This window comes from Embiotoca jacksoni, unplaced genomic scaffold, assembly GCF_022577435.1.
Source record: "Embiotoca jacksoni isolate LCO1_2020_lvr unplaced genomic scaffold, fEmbJac1.0.p SCAF_47, whole genome shotgun sequence".
NCBI classification, from domain to species: domain Eukaryota; kingdom Metazoa; phylum Chordata; class Actinopteri; family Embiotocidae; genus Embiotoca; species Embiotoca jacksoni.
The window spans coordinates 2,396,447-2,419,129 of record NW_027185400.1 but is presented as its reverse complement, the minus strand read 5'-3'; the positions used below and the strand labels follow the sequence as shown (position 1 = coordinate 2,419,129).

The 22,683-nt window shown below is 43.3% G+C and overlaps 3 protein-coding genes and 1 long non-coding RNA gene across 7 annotated transcripts in view; 2 read left to right on the top strand and 2 right to left on the bottom strand.

Annotated features, from left to right (window-relative positions):
* Positions 1-209: 209 nt before the first annotated feature.
* On the top strand, positions 210-5,773 carry dnajc3b (DnaJ (Hsp40) homolog, subfamily C, member 3b). The gene is made up of 12 exons (XM_069169879.1): positions 210-705; positions 1,421-1,531; positions 1,693-1,817; positions 1,953-2,027; positions 2,147-2,290; positions 2,714-2,895; positions 2,994-3,113; positions 3,334-3,439; positions 3,805-3,925; positions 4,207-4,339; positions 4,457-4,605; positions 5,594-5,773. Exons 1-12 carry the CDS (start codon positions 621-623, stop codon positions 5,740-5,742), a joined length of 1,500 nt encoding a protein of 499 aa, XP_069025980.1. The 5' UTR covers positions 210-620; the 3' UTR covers positions 5,743-5,773.
* Positions 5,774-7,312: 1,539 nt separating this feature from the next.
* Positions 7,313-10,319, bottom strand: naa38 (N-alpha-acetyltransferase 38, NatC auxiliary subunit). Its single transcript, XM_069169880.1, has 3 exons — positions 10,221-10,319; positions 7,959-8,133; positions 7,313-7,753 (listed from the first exon to the last, which is right to left on the bottom strand). The coding sequence occupies exons 1-3, from the start codon at positions 10,257-10,259 to the stop codon at positions 7,629-7,631; spliced, it is 339 nt and encodes a 112-aa protein (XP_069025981.1). The 5' UTR covers positions 10,260-10,319; the 3' UTR covers positions 7,313-7,628.
* A 467-nt stretch (positions 10,320-10,786) lies between these two features.
* On the bottom strand, positions 10,787-15,587 carry LOC138210609 (uncharacterized). The gene is made up of 2 exons (XR_011179267.1): positions 15,306-15,587; positions 10,787-13,782 (listed from the first exon to the last, which is right to left on the bottom strand). It is a non-coding gene; the product is annotated as an uncharacterized lncRNA (long non-coding RNA).
* Positions 14,388-22,683, top strand: part of chd3 (chromodomain helicase DNA binding protein 3) — a 28,578-nt gene continuing 20,282 nt past the window's right edge. Inside the window, exons 1-10 of one of the 4 annotated variants that reach the window (XM_069169859.1) lie at positions 14,388-14,815; positions 17,137-17,258; positions 17,343-17,531; positions 17,606-17,733; positions 18,482-18,720; positions 18,924-19,063; positions 19,147-19,276; positions 20,323-20,498; positions 21,986-22,255; positions 22,351-22,554. In XM_069169859.1, the coding sequence (XP_069025960.1) occupies positions 14,653-14,815; positions 17,137-17,258; positions 17,343-17,531; positions 17,606-17,733; positions 18,482-18,720; positions 18,924-19,063; positions 19,147-19,276; positions 20,323-20,498; positions 21,986-22,255; positions 22,351-22,554 (1,761 nt within the window). In that variant the 5' untranslated portion in view covers positions 14,388-14,652. Of the gene's footprint in view, positions 14,816-17,133; positions 17,259-17,342; positions 17,532-17,605; positions 17,734-18,481; positions 18,721-18,923; positions 19,064-19,146; positions 19,277-20,322; positions 20,499-21,985; positions 22,256-22,350; positions 22,555-22,683 lie in introns of all 4 variants that reach the window. The other 3 variants (XM_069169860.1, XM_069169861.1, XM_069169858.1) reach the window with 3 other exon arrangements.

Sequence of the window (22,683 nt, the reverse complement as noted above, 5' to 3'; positions counted from 1 at the left end):
GTGTACATTGCATGGCGGTATTATCACTATGGGAACCACGGGACCCCCCGCGGCGACGCTCGGTTATGAGTGACGGCGGCCAGGCTCGCGCAGCGGTAATATGGGCGTGTCGTCGGTGTTAAAATAGTCTGTCCAATGAGAGCAGCCCACGTTTCTACACGGACCCGGATGTGCGCCGTGTGGACCAATCAGAGAAATGTAGGGCACGTCGGAAAGGGGTGCGACGACAGCGAGCGGAAAGGTTTCGTTTACAAAGTGCTCCAGCCCGTCAGCTGTTCGGCTCCTCCATCTTCAGGTTCAGAGAACTTCTTCGAACTTCGAGTAAAGTCCAGTTATTGTCTGTTGTTACTGTTAGTTGTTTGTTTGTTTTTTTTGGGGGGGGAGCGGAACCTATCAGTGAAGTGACGAATTTCCACACGGAATACTGTCCAGCTGGGACCGTAAATATTCCGTCGTCGCGGTTTCTGCGGTCTGACGAGAGAGGAGGAAGAGGAGGAAGAGGAGGAGGAGGAATATATCACAACTTCAATGACACAAACCGGGTTGTTCTTCGCTCGACGTGGACGCAGAGCCGCTAAGTTCGCCGGTTCCGGTGTCGGAGTGTGAGAGCGCGTCCGGAGATGGATTCGTGTCGGCGGACGGGACTCAGCGGGCTGCTGTGCTCCCTGTCCCTGCTGTGTGTCCTCCTGGACATCCAGCTGGACGGTAGGACATCCTCCAAATCAATAATCAGTAAACAAGCCTTTTAAAAAACAAACACAAGCCGCTTCGAGACGGTTCCGGCTGGTTGATTGCGGTGTAACTGCGAAAACTTTCCCCCAAACTATGAAGGTCCACATGATGGCTGATTGATATTAGAAGTAATTCAGCCTGCAAAAGTCAAATATTACAGCTTTACAACAGCTGTTTATGCAACATCACAGCACGGCACGCATTATATTAACAAATGCATGTTGCTTTATTTTATTCTTTAACTCTATTTTCATCGTTTCTGTCTGTTTCTTATGCATCTCATTTCTTTTCTATATTTTTAAATGTTCCTTTATATCTGTTTTTATGTGAAACACTGCATGTCATTTTTTTTTTTAGCTGAATTTCTTGTATGAAAGGTTTTCTACAAATAAAGTTTATTATTCTTATTATTATAAATTAGAATATTGCCATTATCATGTGAAAAAAATTATACCAATCTTATTGGGAACCTTTATTTATTTATTTTATATATATTTTTTTTTAATATTTTATATATATATATATTTATACATTTATTTATTTTTATATATGTATATAAATACAAAATAAAAATATAGAAAACACCCCTAATTTCTGATGTCTGAGTGTACATCTTAAAAATACTTGTTTTATGCTCTTGAAAGTCAAAAGATAAGTTTCCTGGCTGAAGCTCGGTTTTATGTTTCAGGTGTTTTAGGGGCGACTCACGTGGAGATCGAACACCACCTGGAGATGGGGCGCAAACTTCTGGCCGCTGGTCAGCTGGCTGAAGCCTTGTCACACTACCACTCTGCTGTGGGTAAGGTTACACACACACACACACACACACACACTAATAACGTTTCTTTTCTCCCATGTTTGCTGCAAAATTATGTATTTTACGAGCAAAAAAGAAAATAAGTGAATTTTTGTTGTTTTTTTTAAAGTTTGAACTGTTGTTGACCTTTATTTTTTTTCCAGAGGGAGATTCGAAGAACTACTTGACCTACTACAAGCGAGCTGCCGTGTTTCTGGCGATGGGGAAGTCCAAATCCGCCCTGCCAGATCTGACCAGAGCCATCCAGCTCAAACCCGACTTCCTGGCTGTACGTTTCCACCATCGCTCGCCACCCAAAAGATCTGCAGTCTTTACGATATTTGTTTATTATTTGTGATCATTTTGTGCTCGTCGTATCATCATTGTCTCCTTTGGTCTCCTCCTCTTCATCACATCTCTTCAGGCCCGCTTGCAGAGAGGGAACATCCTGCTGAAGCAGGGCAACACTCAGGAGGCCCGGGAGGACTTTGAAGCTGTGGTAGGTTCAGCAATGTGCTCATGTTGTTTCTGTGTGTGTGTGTGTGTGTGTGTGTGTGTGTGTGTGTGTGTGTGTGTGTGATTACATGTCACCTGAAGGGGAGATCTGTCGTGTTTCAGCTGCAGCGCTCTCCGGACCATGAAGAAGCCAACGAGCAGCTGATGAGAGCCAACGAGCTGGAGGAGCTGCAGGAGGAGGCCAACGCCGCGTACCACCAGGGAGACTACAGCACCACCGTCGGCGTGCTGGAGAGAGTCGTCGAGGTACGTGTCGTCACGGCGACATAGGATGAAGATGTTGTTTTAAATTAGAGTCTTATAAAGTAGGGACGTCTTAATTTAAGCTTTAATTAACCCCTAGCCTTTGTTTTACTTCAGCACATAAACAAAAAGCACAATTTATAACTGGACACAGATCTCACATCTTTTTTTTTTATTTATTTATTTTGTATTCCTTTCACAAAATACATTTTATATTCCTATATATCTGTTTTTAATGTAAAACACTTGATAACATGAGAGTTGATTCAATCCAACTTCTGAATTTTTTTTAATGAATCTAAACATAAAATTCATCCCAATAATTCTATTTTATGTGAAAACACTTCGGTGAGTTCAGAGAATCAGGATCTTCAGCCGAGAAGAATCCGTGTGTTTGGTTTATGAAGTTTCCGGCCTCCCTCTCAGATCTCTCCCTGGGATCCGGAGTCGCGGGAGCTTCGTGCCGAGTGTTTCATCCGGATGGGGGATCCTCAGAAAGCCATCCAGGACCTGACGCCGACCACGCGGCTCCGCAACGACAACCGCGCCGCCTTCCTGAAGCTCAGCATGCTGCACTACAGCCTCGGGCAGCACCGCGAGTCTCTCAGGTGAGAAGAAGAAACAAACTGCACCGGATGTTTCTCAGCATGCAAATGAAGCTGATTTCCCTTCTCTTTTTTTTTTTTCTCTCTATGTCTCATTGCAGTCACGTCAGAGAGTGTCTGAAGCTCGACCAGGACGACAAAGAGTGTTTCAGCCACTACAAGCAGGTGAAGAAGCTCAGCAGGCAGCTGGACTCTGCAGAGGAGCTCATTCAGGACGAGAGGTCGGTGCATGTGTTGGACTTCCCTTCCCTCCCTGCAGATACGAGTTCCTTACAATATGCATCAAAACATCAACCTTTAGGAGTTTGTAGGATATAAATCTGCAGCTGCTTGTGAGTTGAATCTGCGCTGGTAGTTTGATGAATTAAGGCCCACGTTGTACATTTAAAAACACACACTCGGCTGATTTCATGACCCGACTGACTTCCTGTCTCCCGTCAGATATGAAGAAGCCATCGATAAGTACGAGTCGGTGATGAAGGCGGAGCCTGACGTCCTGTTCTACACCAACCTGGCGAAGGAGAACATCTGCTTCTGTCTGGTGAAGGTGAGAAAACACGTCATGTTTACGGTCAGCTGTTTTAATACGTCATGAATAAAGTTGATATTGTAATTCAAGAATAAAGTCTAAATGTGGAGAAGCAAAGGAACCTGTGTTGTGGTGTTGAATGCGTCGAAATGTGATTTTATTCTCAACGTTTCAACTTTATTTTTGACATTTCGATTTTATACTCGACATAAAAAATTTTGTCGTTCAATTTCGTTCTCAACATTTTGATTTTGTTATGAACATTTCAACTTTTTCCTCGAGAGCAAAATGAAAAAAAGCCTGAATACTCCTTCATAGTTTCAGAGCTACAGTTCAGACTTCATCTTTCTCCTAAAACATCTTCTGCTTCTTGTCGGTCGTAGATCAAGTTGCCAGCCGAGGCGATCGACGTGTGTTCGGAGGCCCACCAGAGAGATCCGCGCAACGCTAACGTGCTCCGAAACCGGGCGGAGGCCTTCATCCTCAACCAGGAATACGAGAAAGGTGACGGACTCGTCTCTCTTAGCGACGAGGAACTTCACCGTTTTCCTCCTTTGTTACGATCATGAGGCCTTTTTGTAAGAGACTCATTTAACAGGAAGCAGCCGTTCATTCAGGAACTATATTACCCTTTCAAAATAAAATAAAATAGCACTCGTTCAATCCAAAGACTACCGAGTTACCGACAACTTTATAACTGAAAGTTTGTGATTTTACTGTTAAAAAAGAATCTTGAAGTAAATATGTGCTATTTCTTGAAACTGGTGTCTCCCTTGTTGGAGCAGCCGTGGAGGACTACCAGGAGGCGAGGGAGTTCGACGGCGACAGCAACGACATCAGAGAAGGGCTGGAACGAGCTCATAAGCTGCTCAAACTCTCCCGTAAGAGGGACTACTATAAGATCCTCGGTGTCAACAGGTATCTGTGTCTCTACAACCAGTTTTTAACTTCCAAAAATAAAAATAAAAATCTCTTTTCAAAACACCCATTAACTCTCAGGAACCCCTTTTTTTTTTTTTTTTTTTAATCCTCCAGGAACGCCAACAAGCAGGAGATCATCAAGGCGTACAGGAAGCTGGCGCAGCAGTGGCACCCCGACAACTTCCAGTCCGAGTCCGAGAAGAAGGAGGCGGAGAAGAAGTTTATCGACATCGCGTCGGCTAAAGAGGTCCTCATCGACCCAGGTCAGAGTCTCACCGAGCAAAACGGATCAGCAGGAGATCGGAGGAAAAGTCACGCAGGCTGTTTATCTATCTACAACTCAATATTAGTGAAAATACTAAAAAATCTAAAGGTTACAAAAAAGGATCAAGAAAATATCTCATAATATTGTATTAATTCATGGTATTAATATTTTATGATATGAATAAAGTCAGGTCGGGTTTTTATGACTGTTGGTCATTCTGTCTGATTCACCGTCTCACGCCGTCATGACTGAAGTGAGATGAACACAGAAAACTCGTATTTTATTAGAAAAATTCTATCGTGATTTTCCACCCCGACTAATGGCAGATTATAAAGAATCAGAAAATATATCCTTTTCAATATTTATCCTTTTCTGTGTGTTAAATACGAAGATTTAATGTAGCATAAAGTAGGAAACAGAAGAAAACAGCTTCCCTTTAATAACAAATCCACTATCAGGACCTTTAAATGTCACCAGTTTGTGTTTACATTACATTTAGCTGACGCTTTTATCCAAAGCGACTTACAACACACCGATTTTAGGGTTCAGTGTCTTGCTCAAGGACACTTAGGCATGTGGACAGGAGGAGCTGGGATTGAACCACCAACCTTCCGATTAGTGTGCAACCCACTCTACCAACTGAGCGACAGCCTCCCTATGTTTATATTTTAATTAATACAAAAAACAGAAGCATAAAGTGACGTTTACAACTCTTAAATAAAACCAAATGTTAGTGAACACGAATACGCAGGTTCTGTGTAATACTGCTGTAAAACCATAAAAGAAATGATCATGAAAGAGGTCAAATAGAAAGCAGTTGTATTTGTACAAAGTATAATAATAACAATAATAATAATAATAATAACAATAACAATAATAATATTGGTGAACTTGTTTATTTGTTGTCTCATGTTAAATCCATAATTTAAGCTTTTCATTTTTCTGTAAACGTGTCCCCTCCATGCTTCCTGCCGCTGTCTCACCAGAAATGAGGCAGAAGTTTGACGCCGGCGAAGATCCGCTGGACCCGGAGAACCAGCAGGGCGGCGGAGGGGGGGGGCAGCAGGGCTGGCCCTTCCACTTCAACCCCTTCGATTCCGGCGGCAGCTTCCACTTCAAGTTCCAGTACAACTAGAGCGGAGGACGTTACAAACACACGGGGGGGGGAGTCGTGCCATTTCTGTCGGATGGGGGGGGGCGTTTTTGTGGGGGGGGGCAGATTCAAGAAGAAGTCTTCCTCAGTGCCTCAGTTTGGATGCAGTCTTTGATTTTTATTTAAATCTGAACTTAACAACAACAACGACGGACGTCTGCAGCGGCTGAAGAAAGTCGATGTGGGACGTTCTGCTCTCGTTTCAGTTCTCGGTGCCGTTCTTCCACCTCCGACACAGAGACCCCCTTTTTGTTTGTTTGTTTTCATACAGTAACTCGTGCTCAGACATCACGTAGGAAGTCGGTTTGTGTTTTTTTTTTTTGCTTTGCAGTATTTCCTGATCTCAGTCTGGATTTTTTTTGTCTCTTTTTTTTTCCCCGAGAGCCCCAAAATGTTTCTGTACGTAATGACGCTTTCTGTCGAGACTTCAGCACGACAACGTGAGACTTTGTGGGTTGTGAAAGTTTTAGAAATCCTATGGATCTCAAATAAGTAGATGCTCTTGTGATTGTTTGTTTTTGCTTTTATTTTCTTATCTCGTGCGAATAATGTGTCAAATCACTGCATCAGCGTGCTGCATCCAGCAACCGCAAGCATTTCAAATTCTCGGTTAATAATAACTGAACAAAAGCGTCCTCGTATTTCTCTCTTCATGTCTCCACTCATTTCTAAGGAATCTTGCACTTTTTATTTTTAAATTTTTAACCCATTAAGCACTCCTGAAATGTTACCGTGGGCCTTTTTAATTTCAAAAGCCTCTGAGACTCTCTGGTGTGTCTTCAGTGGCCACCTGAGAGCCTCATTTATAAATAGGTCAGAGATGTTGGGCTGAAGTATGAACGATAGAAACAGAATATTTGGATAATATTTATCCAGCAATTTAAAAACTGAATTTGTAAATGAGGCTCTGATTTTGCTGCCATGCAAGACACACAGTTGTGTTTTAAGTTATTTCATGTCGTGAATATTTCCAGGACACAGTTGACTGTAAAAGCTTCTACTGCTCCATCGTGTGAACTGAAATCTGATGGGACGGTTTTTGTTTCTGGGTTTTTTCTTTTTTCGGGTTTCTGTTGTTAGCAGCATCGATTTTTCTCTGTTGCCAAACTGAGTCGGCTGATATGCTGAAGTATATTAAAACATTGAAACCAAGCAGTTTGTGCTGATTGCCTCCGAGGAGGTTTATTTGTTTGTTTGTCAGCAGGATTACAGAAAAAAAAACAAATCGGCCCAACTTTTACAAAACTTGGTGTAAGCGTGAAGCGTGGGGGCCGAGAGAACCCACTACATTTTTTGGAGCGGAAACGAATCACGAATTGGATCCACGAATATTTGTTTTTATTAGCATTGCAAGATACAGACATTTTAGCCTTTGAGCTGCAGTACCTCGTACAGTCCAGTAGATGGCAGCCAAAAGTGGGCAAACACAGGCCATCCTGCAAAGACCATCGATCCACGTGGACTGGTGGCAGTTAATCCTCCAATTCAATATAGCAAGACGAACCTTTTTTTTTTAATATATATAACTTAATAAAACGGCAACACAAACCTGTCAAATAGAACAATTTATTTGAAAACACAAACACTGAAATCCAGCTGTTTGCCCACACACATTATCTCCCCTCTCGCTGTGTTGCACATCTGTCTCTCTTCCAGTCGCGGAGGGAACAGCGACATCCAGAAACGCTGACGCGGACGGTCGCCGTCTGTCCAGGCTCAGCGACCGATTTTGTAAAGTCCTCCGAGCGAAGATGTCCCGTTTCTTCTTCGGGGCTTCGGGGGGCCGCAGCCTCACATCCGTCTGGATGGGAGTCGGTCACATGGAGGAGGAGGAGGAGGAGGAGGTGTCTGGAGGACCGAGTGAGAGGTCAGTGGTTGGCTGAGAATCCCTGCGTGTCGTCCAGGCTGTCCGCCTCCACCTCGATGGACACCACGTGGTGTCCGGGGATCATGGCCAGGCCCAGGACCCGCGGCTCGCCCTGCGAGAAGGTGTCTGAGGACGGAGCGAGAACAGGTCAGTTGTTTGGGTCAGACGGAGGTTTCTGTGGTCAAACAGGAAAACTAATGAATCTTCCAATTTAGAGGAGTTTTTAAATGTTAAATGTTCTTTTATAATTCCCAGTGTAGTTTTTTTTGTTTTGTTAACATTTTAATATTTGTCTGGCGTTAGAAAACTACTTTTTTTGTTCTTCTCCTACCGGTGGATTTGAGGAACTCCTGAGCCGAGCCGAGGATGACGTTGCAGTCGCGGTCTGTGCAGAGGAAGAGTCCCACCAGCGTCCGGCCGTCCGTCATGCGGATCCTCATGTTCTTGTTCAGGAGCCCCTCCAGCTTCTGCCTCGCGTGGAACGACGAGGACACTCGGGACGGCTCCTGGGTGAGGACATGGCAGAAAGGACAGGCCGATAATTATTAATTAGTTAGCTCAGCAAAAAAAAAAAATAATAATCTGATTATAAAAGTCTATTTTATTTACTCATGAACCAGTATCAAAAAAAAATCTGTTGACAATTATATCATTACTCATCATGATTTTGGGGTTGAAGGTACATTTAATCTTTAATTTAATCTTTATTTGAAGTTATATTGAAAAACAAATATAAATTCTCATCTAATGTTTAAAGCATTTGTTAGAAAAAGTAATCCAATGAAAAAAGGTACATGTTTTAATGAAGTAGTTGAAATAGCTGCATTTCTTATTTATTACATCACAATATTTATATTCAGACAATAAAATGAATCAATGAAAATTTGATTTTAGTCAAAGATCTCGACAGATATCTGAGTTTGCTGTCGTTTAGTTGTTGTATGTTTCCATTGAACTGAAATCAATATTTAGATGAATAGTATAGATAGATAAATATTTAGATGAATAGTATATAGATAAATATTTAGATGAATAATATAGATAGATTAATATTTAGATGAATAGATAGATAGATAAATATTTAGATGAATAGTATATAGATAAATATTTAGATGAATAATATAGATAGATTAATATTTAGATGAATAGATAGATAGATAAATATTTAGATGAATAATATAGATAGATTAATATTTAGATGAATAGTATAGATAGATAAATATTTAGATGAATAGTATATAGATAAATATTTAGATGAATAATATAGATAGATAAATATTTAGATGAATAATATAGATAGATTAATATTTAGATGAATAGTATAGATAGATAAATATTTAGATGAATAGTATAGATAGATAAATATTTAGATGAATAGATAGATAGATTAATATTTAGATGAATAGTATAGATAGATAAATATTTAGATGAATAGTATAGATAGATAAATATTTAGATGAATAGTATAGATAGATAAATATTTAGATGAATAGATAGATAGATTAATATTTAGATGAATAGTATAGATAGATAAATATTTAGATGAATAGTATAGATAGATAAATATTTAGATGAATAATATAGATAGATTAATATTTAGATGAATAGTATAGATAGATGAATATTTAGATGAATAGTATAGATAGATAAATATTTAGATGAATAGTATAGATAGATAAATATTTAGATGAATAGATAGATAGATTAATATTTAGATGAATAGTATAGATAGATAAATATTTAGATGAATAGTATAGATAGATAAATATTTAGATGAATAATATAGATAGATTAATATTTAGATGAATAGTATAGATAGATGAATATTTAGATGAATAGTATAGATAGATAAATATTTAGATGAATAGTATAGATAGATAAATATTTAGATGAATAGTATAGATAGATAAATATTTAGATGAATAGATAGATAGATTAATATTTAGATGAATAGTATAGATAGATAAATATTTAGATGAATAGATTTAATAGATAGATAAATATTTAGATGAATAGATAGATAGATTAATATTTAGATGAATAGGATAGATAGATTAATATTTAGATGAATAGATAGATAAATATTTAGATGAATAGTATAGATAGATAAATATTTAGATGAATAGATTTAATAGATAGATAAATATTTAGATGAATAGTATAGATAGATGAATATTTAGATGAATAGTATAGATAGATAAATATTTAGATGAATAGTATAGATAGATAAATATTTAGATGAATAGTATAGATAGATAAATATTTAGATGAATAGTATAGATAGATAAATATTTAGATGAATAATATAGATAGATAAATATTTAGATGAATAGATAGATAGATAAATATTTAGATGAATAGTATAGATAGATAAATATTTAGATGAATAGATTTAATAGATAGATAAATATTATCAGGTGAAGTTAACGTTGCACACAGATCAGATGTCAAGAGCTAATCTGTTAGCCGCCAGCTAACGCAGCCTCGACAATGTAGAAAGACGTTTGAATTACACATTATTTTATTTATGACACGTGAAACAGCACGAACAGCTGTTTCATATTTTTTTCTAACTACTGAGAGAAATACATACATGAGACGAGGGACCGTTTTCTTCAATCATTGTTGCCATAACCTCCTCTTCTTCTCCTACGTTTGCTCACGGAGCAATATCACTGACGGACCAGCTAAAACCGGAAATACATCATGTACTGTTTTTTTTTTTCTTAAAGGGACAGAGACCATAAAATACAGTTCAGGTTTGGAAATGAAGTTATTAGTATGATAATAAAAAATAAAGGAACACAAGAAATGTATTGCTCACGTCGTTACAGTCATGTAGATCAACTTTTTGAAAACATATTGTATATAAATGTTTTAATATTACATTTTGAAAACCTTTTTACTTTTGTGGTAAAACCACTGAGACGTTAATCTGACCTCAGTTTATGTTGTTTGCCAGATGAGCGATCATCAGTAAGATGATCACGTCATCTGTTGTCTAAAGAAAAGTTGTCTTCTCACTTAAAAAAATAAAATAAAATACCACCCATACAAAAATACTACTAAAAACAATGCAGTGTAAAAGTTAACTAAAGTTACTATTGTGGTGTTTTTCTTTCTTCACTGGCTTCCCAAATGTAAATAAATAAATATATATCAACATGTACTTCTTTTATTTTTCTCTTATTATAATGCAGAAACCAAACATGTTACGAAATCACACAGACGATGTCGTTAGGACACGATGCGACGAGATACAGATCTTTAAAGAAGAATGATTTTACTGCAACTTTAAAAAACAACATGGTGTAAACAAAACAAGAGTTGAACTCCTGTACGTGCTGTTAACACTTGATCTCCACAGTGAATACAGAGTATTTGATCGGCCGACATGTTTGTGACCTCTCCTCTCCTCAGACTCCTGGTTTATCCTCTCATCTTCACGGGAAGGTTCGTCAGCTCTGCTTCCTGCCGGCTGTCACTCGGACCGGAGGAAGGATTTCACTAAAGGTTGGACTGGATGCCGTGACGTCACCGTGTCACAGCTGCAGGTGATTTGTTTTTTATTTGTTGCCTCCCACGCAGCATAAAAAATAAAAATAAAAGGTAGACTTGTCATCACTAAAGCAGCGTTTCAGGAAACATCAACATGAAGCGATTCATCTGCTTTTAGTGGCCAGTTCTGCCAAAGGTTGTTTTTTCTTTAACACGTTGCAGCTTGAATGAGTTCAATAATTCAGTTATCGACAAGAAAAAAGTGATTTTGTGTTTTTTGTGCAGAGATGAGAACTCGCCGGAAACACAATAAAATAATTTACAGCAAAGTAAACACGGATGAAACTCAAGCAGCTCATCATTGGAGCCTCGAGTGACTTTAACACAATCAGACGTGATGTTCACTGAAAGCACTTCTGACTTTAAATTAAATGATTTTTTATTTATCGAGGGCAAAATCACAACATAAGACACTTAACAGAGTCAAATCCTGACAAAAGAACCTCACAGCTTATACTTTGTTGGGATTTGTTTCCAGTCCCGTCCCGGTCCTGTTACTGCAGCACCGTGTCCTCTCCGGGTCGCCTCAGTTCAGACAGCTCAGCTCTGAATGGAGCCGACGTCTTCCTCTGTCACACTGCATAAAATCTGGGTTAGCTGGAGCACGGGTGGCAGGGGGGGGGGGCTTTTCTCTCTCATCCACGACATGTCTCCCTGCCAAACGGACACGGGGGGGGGGGGATGAGAGGTGGAGGGGTGGTGGAGGGGTGGTCACAGCACAGTAGTGCAGTGTGTCAGGGCCTGCAGCACACCAGAGTCCTGGCTAGGTTCACCCCCCCCCCCCTTTTTTTTTTATGCAGTCGCATAGCAGGATACTCATGGCTACAAATACACACACACACACACACACACACGCACACACACACGCACACACACACACACACACACACACACACACACACACGGATGCTGTGGTTGAGGGTACATGACAAACACACACACCCTGTGCGACCATCTCACCAGCCTCCATCTGGCAGCAGCAGACACCTCAGTGGCCACAGGCTCTAGTGACACACACACACACACACACACACACACACACACACACACACACACACACACACACCCTCTGTGTGTCTCTCTGTTGGCAGATGTTGGATCCTCCTCCGGTCTGCCGAGCGTCTCTGACACCTGTTGCAGCAGACGAGGCGTCTCTGAGACTCGTGTTTACATCCAGTCGTTGCCGTGGCGACGCCCTCAGAGAGAGAGAGAGAGAGTGATGTCATAAGTTCTGATCTGATAACTACTGCATAGTTATGAGTTTGCTTTATTCATTTAAGCAACCACTTTGTCCAGGCAGCAGTTTATTTGTTTTTATTTTTTTAATCGAAGTACTTCCTGCTTGCGATCGGCCGATGAATCCCAAAACAAGGTGTTCGAGCGTTTCAGCGCCCTCTGCTGGATCGACACGTCTTCACGACAAGAGGAGCTAATCTGACCGTTGCCGAGTGACAGCGACGGACATACCCAGAACTTCGTCGTCATGGTAACAATAATTACGTTGTGTAGTTTTTCTGAGAAGATTGTAGTTCGGGTTGAAATAACTGCGTTCGTTCCGATACGTAAGCGGCATTAAAGTACGTTAAATACGCCGACCTCCTTTATTTACTTAATTTAGTATTCCTTAATCACTCCGGCCACTAGAGGTCGCAACAAACATAAATATAAGTCATTTTAAACACCCTCCAGAAACAGACCGGTGTTGTTGCATCGTAAATAACAGATGTGACGTCAGACCTTCAAATAAAAACAGCTAAATGGGATTTGATGTCGTATATTTTATTTATACGTGTGATTTTCCCACCGTGACATGTCAAGATGAATCAGACGACCTCTTGACCTTGTGGTAACCTCTGACCCCTGAGGTCTGCTCACGTGGCTCTTTAGTCACATCAGTGAATAAAATGACACCAAAACATTTCCTCAGTCACTTTTTATAGCTTCAGTTTCGTTCTGAAGGTCATTCGACGACATTTAAATCTGATTCGTTGAGATTGAACTTTTAAAGTTGAAGTGAATTCAGTATTTTTAAAACTGCAGAGCTTTTAATCCTTGAGACCTCTTCGTTACTTAAAATGGACTCGGAGGGAATATTTGGCCTTTTGTTTGTTTATTTCCTAAATGTTTTAAAACCAAAATATCAGCCACGTCTTTATCTGTTTGTGTCGTTCCGCTGCATGCGGAGCACTTTTTATTTACTTGTTCTTTCACACATTTTGCCTTTTAGTGGACCTCGGTGTCCTGGTGAGTTTTTGAATGTTAAAAAAAGCAGAAATTTAAATTCCCTTTATGTGCAGGAGCTCCCCGAGGGCCGGCGTGGCTCCTCCGTGGCTCCTCGGAGGGCCGGCGTGGCTCCTCCGTGGCTCCTCCGTGGCTCCTCCGTGGCTCCTCGGAGGGCCGGCGTGGCTCCCCCGTGGCTCCCCCGTGGCTCCTCCGTGGCTCCTCGGAGGGCCGGCCGGGCTACCGGCTCTCTCGTGGCCTCCCCGCCATCCGACCGAAGCTGCTGCTCATCATCACTCTCTGGATTTCCAGAAACAGTAAAAAGCTGCCGGTTTCACACCTCCTGTTGTCTCGGAGGCTTCGAGCGGTTTCATCCGCTGCTTTCATAAAAAGGGGAAAAAGCTCTTCTGGTATCCTGAACAGTTTCCATCCCCACCACAAGTAGTTAATTTTTAAGCAATACAATCTGATGTAAGTCTGGGCATGGCTGCGGCAGATTTTCCCAACCCCCCTCTCTCAATCCCTCCCCAGCACTCACACTCACACACACACACACACACACACACTCACACACACGCGCGCGCGCGCGCGTGCACAACCCTGCTGCTGCTGCTGCTGCTCCAAAATAATGTTCTCCACCGCGGTGGGGGCTCCTGGAGAATATAAGGTGGCCATATTTGATAGATTTGTGTCGAGCTCTGCAATGCAGAAAGAGAGTTGTTGGTGTGATCTGACAAAGTGACAGTGACACCGGCGGGTCGTCGGATTCGTGACTGATCCCGACTTGGAGGAGGAGGGGGAGGAGGGGGAGGGGGAGGGGGGGGGGGAGACAGAAAAAGAAACAAACAAGTAACAATGTAACTTACATGCAGTCACACACCCCTTTTTTTTTTTTTTTTCTTGTAACAATGTGTACGTTTTTAAGGAGGGAGGGGGCGCGCGGAGGGAGAGAGACGGAGAGCGAGATAGAGAGAGAGGAGGAGGAGGAGGAGGGGGGGTGCTTCTGAAATAATATAGTCAGCCATTTTTTATGTAAGGGGATTTTTTTTTTTTTTTCTTATTGGGGGGGTTGTTAAAAAATAAATATAAGAGGGCGGCCATCTTTGTTGCTCTGCCTAGTGTAAAATATTCCAAAACGCCCCCCACTTTTTTCTGTGCCGATTTGAATATTAAATAAATATCATATAATCGGGCAAGAATACGCCTTTTTTTTTTAATACCAGGACGGATCCAATGACAGGAATATAATGTCCTCTCCTCTCCGGTCCTGTGAGGAAGACGAGGGCATGGTGGTTAATTCCGAGGGAGGAGATTTTGATGAAGAAGACGACGACGGGGACCAAGACGAGAACGCAAGCGACATAAACTCGCCGGCGGCGCCTCTTGAAACTGCAGCAGCAGCCGCGCCAGGTACAGTAGAGGAGGACAACACCAAACACACCAGCCAAACTGGAGGAGAAGTCCAGAGCGCGCTGATAAACAACACACTTAAAGACAGGAGCGGAGGTCCTGGGGAGGAAGCGGCTGGTAGAAGTCGCTGAGAAGCCGCAGGTTAGGTCGCCCCCCCATATCTGAGCCTCTCCGCGTCCAGGGACGGTCACAGACCAGACCGGACCGGGACCCGGGCGCGCGCGCAGCGCAGAAAAGAAACATACCTAACAGTTGAGATTTCTTTTTCTTTCTGAAAACAACAACAACAACAACAACTATGTTGCACCACCTTAAAACCTCTCCAGCTGCTGCAGCTCAGATGTTGCCGGAGGGGCCATATTTGCAGCTCCGAGGGAAGGCGACGGGAGCGCGCTTTGAAAACACAACTCCAGTTTTGCAACAAAATGCAAAAATCGCAATATCTGCTATTGTTGTGTGTGTGTGTGTGTGTGTGTGTGTGTGTACGTACACATACTCTTACTTCCTCATCACCTCCACAGCACATCCCCCTAACAAAGTTTAAACTAACTTGCCACAGCTGGGTTTGTAAGCTCACTTTCTCCGCCATGAAAAGTTGCAGCTTTGTGTTTTTTTTGTTTTTTTGTTGTGGTCCTTTAAATCCTCCTGGATGCCGGACACGGAGAGAACAGCTCGGTCTGCGGGGTGGTGAGGGCGCCCTGAAGCATGCTCTCCTCCGGCCGGAGGCTCCGTGTGTTTATTTGGGGAGGAGAGGATGCTGTGCAGACATGAAAGCCGTGTTGTGGTGGTGTGAAATCGTGGAGTGAGACGTGACACGAACTTGCCCCATCGTGGCTGTGCCAGGTCCGGATAGGACGCTGCTGCATGCTGCTGGCAGGACATCCAGGTGTGACTGCTCAGCTTCCACAACATGCACTTTAATTATTAGCCGAATTCAAATATGCAGTAAGGAGATTCTGCTTCGTTTTTGACTGCAGCGGTTTAGCCCCATTTAAGCAAACAATAAGCAGAATTGATCTTTTGTTAAATGATGTTTGGCTGCGTGACATTCTGGAAGTTTCTGTGACTGAACTTGCAGTGGAAGTAAAGTCGAGCTCGATTAACCAAACTGAGGCAGAAACAGCGAAGCCTTAATGTTGCAGTTTGTTCATAAAAAGGTCATTTTTGGAGGTTTGGATGTGATTAAAAACGTTTTTAAAAAGTCGCCGTGGGGTTGTCAAAGGGGAAAACCAGGGTACAGATATTTTAGCCGCTGCTTTGTCTTGAGGGTTAATTAGCTCGTCGTCGTGCCAGACAGAAAAAAAAATGTGTGTCAGGCTTCCCGTCGAGGACCGTAACCCCCTGTCGACCTCTGGCAGCGGTCACAGCGGTGGTCGGGGTACCCGGTGTGGGGATAACAGCGGAGGGGAAAATAAGTCGTTCCAGTTCACCGGCACGGGGCGGCCTCCGAATCACCGAGACCCGCGTGCGGGCTGCTGCCGCCCCCCGGCGTGCCTTCGGCGGCTGCGCGCTGCACGGATACGCCGGGGAAGGAGAGCGGGGTGAGGAAGAGGAGGTGGAGGAAGGCTGCTGCTGCTGCGGGTGGGAGCGCGCACCAACAAAAGGCAGGCAGACAATAAAACGAGACCCAAACAGAGCCTATCAAACGGGCTGGCGCGGAGACCGCAGCCCATATTTTAGTTCTGCTTCAATGCTTTTTCCCTCTGAAGCTGCAGGCTGCCGTCTCCGAGTTTTCTCTCTCCAGCTCCAAGGCCAGGTCAGGTTGCAGGTTAAATTGCCTTCCCTGTTTGGGATGTTGCCCAGATACCGTGGGGAATAACTGGCCTGACATTTTTCAACATCATATGCTCCATGAAAGCAGAGATCACTTCATGCATTTTACACTGAGACTGAGGTTTTATAAAACTATTTATTTCCCTAAAATGAAAAGTTTTATGAAAATACGACCGTATTTTTTTTTTTTACTCATTGGAAACTTTTGGAGTGATTTTCAGCATCAAACACTTCATGTATACAAAAAGTGATATCACCCTTTGCATCGCCATAAACCAATTATTCTCATACTATAATACCAGCTGTCAAATCTACTTACAGCCCCTCTGATGAGCTGTATCTAATTCAGCATGTGTCACGATTCAGATAAGGTCAGAGGTCACTGAGACGATCACGCCGGCTCTGTTGTGTGTAATTCTGTTCAGCAGGGATTAGCCGGTTTGTTTGGGACGTGTTTTCAGAAGATTATTGTTTAGCTGATTTCCGATATCCGTCTTTTTTTTTCTTTTCTTCCTTTAACTCCCGTCTCTTCCTTTTGTCAAAAGAAGAGCCGGAGATATCAGACAGAGAGGTGCCGCTCAGAAAGAAAGGTCGGCCGAAGAAGAAGAAGGACGCCAAGAAGAAGGACAAAGAGAGCAAACCGGCCAAAGCGAAGAAGCGCAAGAAGATTGTGAGTTCGTGAGGCTCGTCTTTATTTCTTTCACTTTTAACTGACGTCTTAATTTGTTTTTTTTTCTCTCATCTGCTGCCGCAGGACAACAATGTAGAGAGAGACTCGGACAGAGAGCGAGACTTCGGGGAGAACTCGGACAGCGTCGTCAGCGACTATGGCTCCGGTGAGAAGAAGAAGAAGAAGAAGCATAAAGAAAGGAAGGAGAAGAAAACCAAGAAGAAGAAAAAAGACGACGGGGACCGAGAGAGCGGTCAGGAGGAGGCGACGAAGGTAAAAACAAATCGCTTTGTGGATTGTAAAATGAAGTGGGCTGCTGGTTCTGACCGGTGGTTTTTGTTTCTCAGCAGCCGATAGAGCAGAAGACGTCGGCCCAGCTGGCGAAGGAGTGGGGACTGGAGGACGTAGACCACACCTTCACGGAGGAGGACTACAGGGAGCTCACCAACTACAAAGCCTTCAGCCAGTTCATGAGGTCGGCCTTCGCTTCTGTTTACACTCATCTTCACGGTCACATGTCCACGAGAACTATCAGCTGTTAGTGTCGCACCTCCGCCTCTGAATACTAAAATGAGATAAGAAAGAAAAGATAAGACTTTATTCATCACAGTGGAGAAACTCACTCGTCACAGCAGTTAAAAGATAGAAAAGTAATATAATATAGAATAATTTAAAAAGACTTGTGTATGAACAAATACATACACAATCTATACAGTAAGTTATAATATAAACTACGTAGACTGAATAATGAAACCTTTTACTTCTACTGGAGTTGTTCCTGTACGAAACAGATCATTAAATCTATATTCTGTTTCTACTGTGATGATAAAAAGTGTTGCGTTCTGGATTCCAGTTTTTTTTTTTTTTAATGGATCTTTAACTTTGACCAACCGTGTTGTGCATCATCATTCAGGTCCGACTGTGACCGGCAGCATGTTAACTCATCCAGGAGGATCGGGTCGGGTTCTGTGACTCGCCCTCCTGTTGGCAGCCGAGTCTTTATCGACGTCAGCTCGTCGTGTTAGTCGTTCAGCAGCGGGCCGAGCCTCGGTGTCGGCGGCTGACTCATACCTGATAACATTAAGTCGCACTCAGCCGCACCGTCTGCAGCTCATTTAATATCTGATAGAAAACTCAAACCACATTCTGAATGCAGCTCTTAAGACGAAGGTGAAAGTTTATGCATTTTTGCTGACGTGTCTTTTTTTTTTTTTCCTTCGCAGGCCGATGATAGCCAAGAAGAACCCGAAGATCCCCATGTCGAAGATGATGACCATCCTGGGGGCCAAGTGGAGGGAGTTCAGCTCCAACAACCCCTTCAAAGGCAACGCCGCCGCCGTCGCCGCGGCAGCCGCTGCCGCCGCCATCGCTGTCGCCGAGCAGGTCTCCGCAGCGACCGCGTCGCCCGAGCCGCCTCCGCAGCCGCCGCCCGTCAGAAAGGCAAAGACGAAAGAGGGCAAAGGTCGGCGGCCCTTCATCCACCTGTACTCCTTCAGCTCGTGTGTTATTTGTTCGTAGTTTCCTGAAGCAGAGATCTGAGCAGATGTTTCAGAGATATTATCGTAATTTACATTATAACATATCAGAGAAATATCTTCTGTCCAGTGAACAGATGTTGTCTTATGTTGTTGTTTTCGTGTTATTGGGATGATGTCATCTGTCCAGGTCCCGGCTATAAGAAGCGCAGTAAAAGTCCTCGAGTTCAAGACAAGAAAAAGGCTTCAGCCGTGGCCAAGGCTAAAAAGATGGCACCCATCCGGATCAAACTGTCGCCTATCGGCGCCAAGAGGAAGAAGAGCTGCTCAGTGAGTAGAAACAGAGGAATAAAAGCACCCTGTTGTTTTCCTGCTGTTTTTGTTGCCCTGAACCGGCGTCCCTCTCGTGTCAGAGCGAGGACCCGGACGAGGAGGAGTCCGAGCAGGAGGACTCCAGCGTTCACAGCTCCTCCGTTCGCTCCGACAGCTCCGGCCGAGTGAAGAAGAACAAGCGAGGACGGCCGGCCAAGAAGAAGAAGAAAAGTAAGCGCTTGTGTGCTCCTTAAATGTTCGGCTCCTGTTTCAACTTTTAACTTTCTCAAATCTAAAAGTTCGTTTTCAGACAAGTAGAAGATTCTCTGCAGAAAGATTTGTGTTTGGCTTCATTCTGAGTTTAAATCTTTCAAAGTTTGAATATTCGAGGCAGTGAATGCAAAAGGATTCAATTTACATTCACTAACCTGGCTGGTCTTTACTGCTTGACATGAACAGAGACGCAGGATGGTGGTATTTCCAGCTTTATTTCAGAGATATGTTCTGTTCTTAAAGGTCCCATATTGCATGAATTCAGATTTTTCATTCATTTTTTTATTTTTTTATTGTAAAGCAGAATCTTGGTGCCATTTAAAACCAGTGGACGTGTCAAAACACTGAGTCCACAGGGAAATGTGCGGTTTTCACTTCAGTAAATTTGTGATGTCACGAACTCTCCCTCACGTCATATGTCCGCCCCTCGGCGCGGCACGCTGTCCCAACCTTTTATCTGTAAAATATATCGCTGAGCTAGCAAAACTACCAGACCAACAATGACCTGTGGTTGGCCTGGACGTACGTTACTCCAAGAAAAGAGGCAGCCGATCAGAAGAGAGGGTCATTAAAGAGACAGACACAAAACGGCCCGACTCGCTGAGACACAGAGACTCACTCTTGATTTATCAGCACAGAAAGTGTAGGTGCATGTTTTCAGGGTTAAAACTCAACACTGTGCTCAAAAGCATCACTCAGGTCACTCGTGTTTTGACAGGATCGCTGTAGTTATGAGTTTAAAATGGAATGAAATACACTAATAGCCTAAAAGTTCCCGTCCAGCTCGTGTTTGTGTGCACGTTGTGTGCACGTTGTGTGCACGTTGTGTGCACGTTGTGTGCATGTAGACGACTGAATGGGTTGAAACTGAGGCGTACGTGTGCCGTCACACCTGTGAGATGTACAACTGCAAAGAGAAACACATCTTCTGCAGACGGACTGTGAAACCGTTCAGCGTCTCGACAGGTCGTTTCTACGAACATGTTTCTATCTCTGTCCTCCAGTCCCCGGGGACGAGGAAGGCGACGGCTACGAGACGGACCACCAGGACTACTGCGAGGTGTGCCAGCAGGGCGGAGAGATCATCCTGTGCGACACCTGTCCTCGAGCGTACCACCTCGTCTGCCTGGAGCCCGAGCTGGACAAGGCCCCCGAGGGCAAGTGGAGCTGCCCGCATTGTGTGAGTACAACAAACACGGGGAGCACAGCTGTTCCTGTTATTATCTGTTTTGTGATTCTGCTTTTGCATCTTTAGTCCCCGTGTTTATCTGCAGGGCGACGCAGCCGCCGGCAAACCTGGAAGGGGAAAAACAAAAACAGCTAGAAGTGGTTTTGTAGCTGCATCACAAATCTAAGAAGTGAGAACTGTCTGACTGGCAGACGCACTCACTCCTGCCCAGACAGACACCTGAAGTGGTGCTGATTTGAAGTTGCCATGACACCCAAATATCTGGTGAAAAAAACAAGTTAGATGAGCTGAAGTGTAACAGCGCAAATGAAATGTTGACGACGTCGCTGTGGGAGGATTTTCATGCGATTTTTGTGTCTTTCAAGTTGTTCAGCTGGCAGAATTTATTGAATGATGCCGACTTTTGATGTTGTGAAAGAGGAAGAAAGGAGGAGAGAGAAATAGAAAGTGTGCAGAAGTCGGTGATGAAGAGAGACAAACTTTAATCTGGTGATTATTCAGATTTATTATCGGGTTTGTCAGCTGCAGATGTGAGTTTCTGCCTGAAAATGATGTTTGTTGACGTGCTGACAAACAGTAACACTGATAGATTGGACACGATGAAACCAGCTGCTCCATAAATATATCTGCTTCATCTATGTGGCACATTTGTATGCAGCATTAAACTGTATTAAACAAATCAGATTGGCCATAAAAACAAAAAACAAACACATTAAGCAATAAAACTAAATTTAAGAAATTAAAAACAATATTAGGCCAAAACAAAACATCCAAGACTTAGTTTCCTCTTTCACACATTGTGAATATTTCTCATTAAAAACAAAACGCTGTATTCATTGTGAATTTATCTGCATTTTGGAAGCAGCACTGAAACCTGATCTCATGGAACCGCTCTGAGATCTGGGTGTTCATGATTCTTGCAAATGGGCCCCAGAAGCTCAATAAACGATCCATATTCTGCTCTCACTCTGCACAGGAAAACAAATATCCATCAGCCATCACAGTTTTAGTATCTCCTTTCTCTCTTTCGTCACTTTTAGCTGCTCTACGTCTTCCAGATATTGAAGCTTTATTTCAGATCTGAAGATGGGAAACTTCTTATATCCATTCATTTACATTTATATTAACGGTCACAGGGATAGCAGAGCAGATATATGGGTGACAAACATGTTACATGAATTAGATTAATTCTTTTTTTAACCTTTATTCTACTTTTCCTTCACACTCACACTCCTCTTTTCTCTTCATCTTATGCCTCTCAGTCACATTCATACTGAAGACTGTAATAAATCAAAGCCTGGATTCACCTCGACAGCTAATTTTGTCCAAAAAGCCAAAGTGCCCTGGTGGTCTCACGGTCAGGATCCCTGTCACCTGACATCTCTACAGCCAACCATAAATAAAGGCATAAAAATGCCGTTCTTCGACGGTTCATCATTTCCTTGAGCTAAATCTTCACTTCTGTTTACGCTCTGCAGGAAAAGGAGGGAATCCAGTGGGAAGCCAAAGACGAAGACTTCGAGGACTTTGAGGAGGACAGCGAGGACCGAGTGATATCCGAGGTGGTGGTCGGGGTCCCCACCGGGGCGGAGGAGGAAGACGACGACCACATGGAGTTCTGCCGGGTGTGTAAAGACGGCGGGGAGCTGCTGTGCTGCGACACCTGCACGTCGTCCTACCACATCCACTGTCTCAACCCGCCGCTGCCGGAGATCCCCAACGGAGAGTGGTTGTGTCCGCGGTGCACGGTCCGTCCCTCCTCTCGTCTTCAGTGTGTATTTGTGTCTGACGATGTAAACGAGCGTGTTTAGATCTGATCTGTAAATATATTCTCCCTCCACAGTGTCCGCCAATCAAAGGACGCGTCCAGAAGATCCTCCACTGGCGGTGGGGCGAGCCGCCGCCTCCCATTCCCGTCCCGCCCGCCGCCGACGCCCCGCCCGATGCCCCGCCGCCGCCGCCCATGAAAGGCAGAGCCGAGAGGGAGTTCTTCGTCAAGCTGACCGCGCAGTCGTACTGGCACTGCACCTGGATCACCGAGCTGCAGGTGAGACGCAGAAGATCGGCGGAGGGATGTTCGGAAACATCAAACCAGCCGTCTCCATTCTTCACTATAAGCTGTAAACTGTTTGACATTCTTGCACTAAATGTATCGACAGTGTTTGGGCCACCAGAT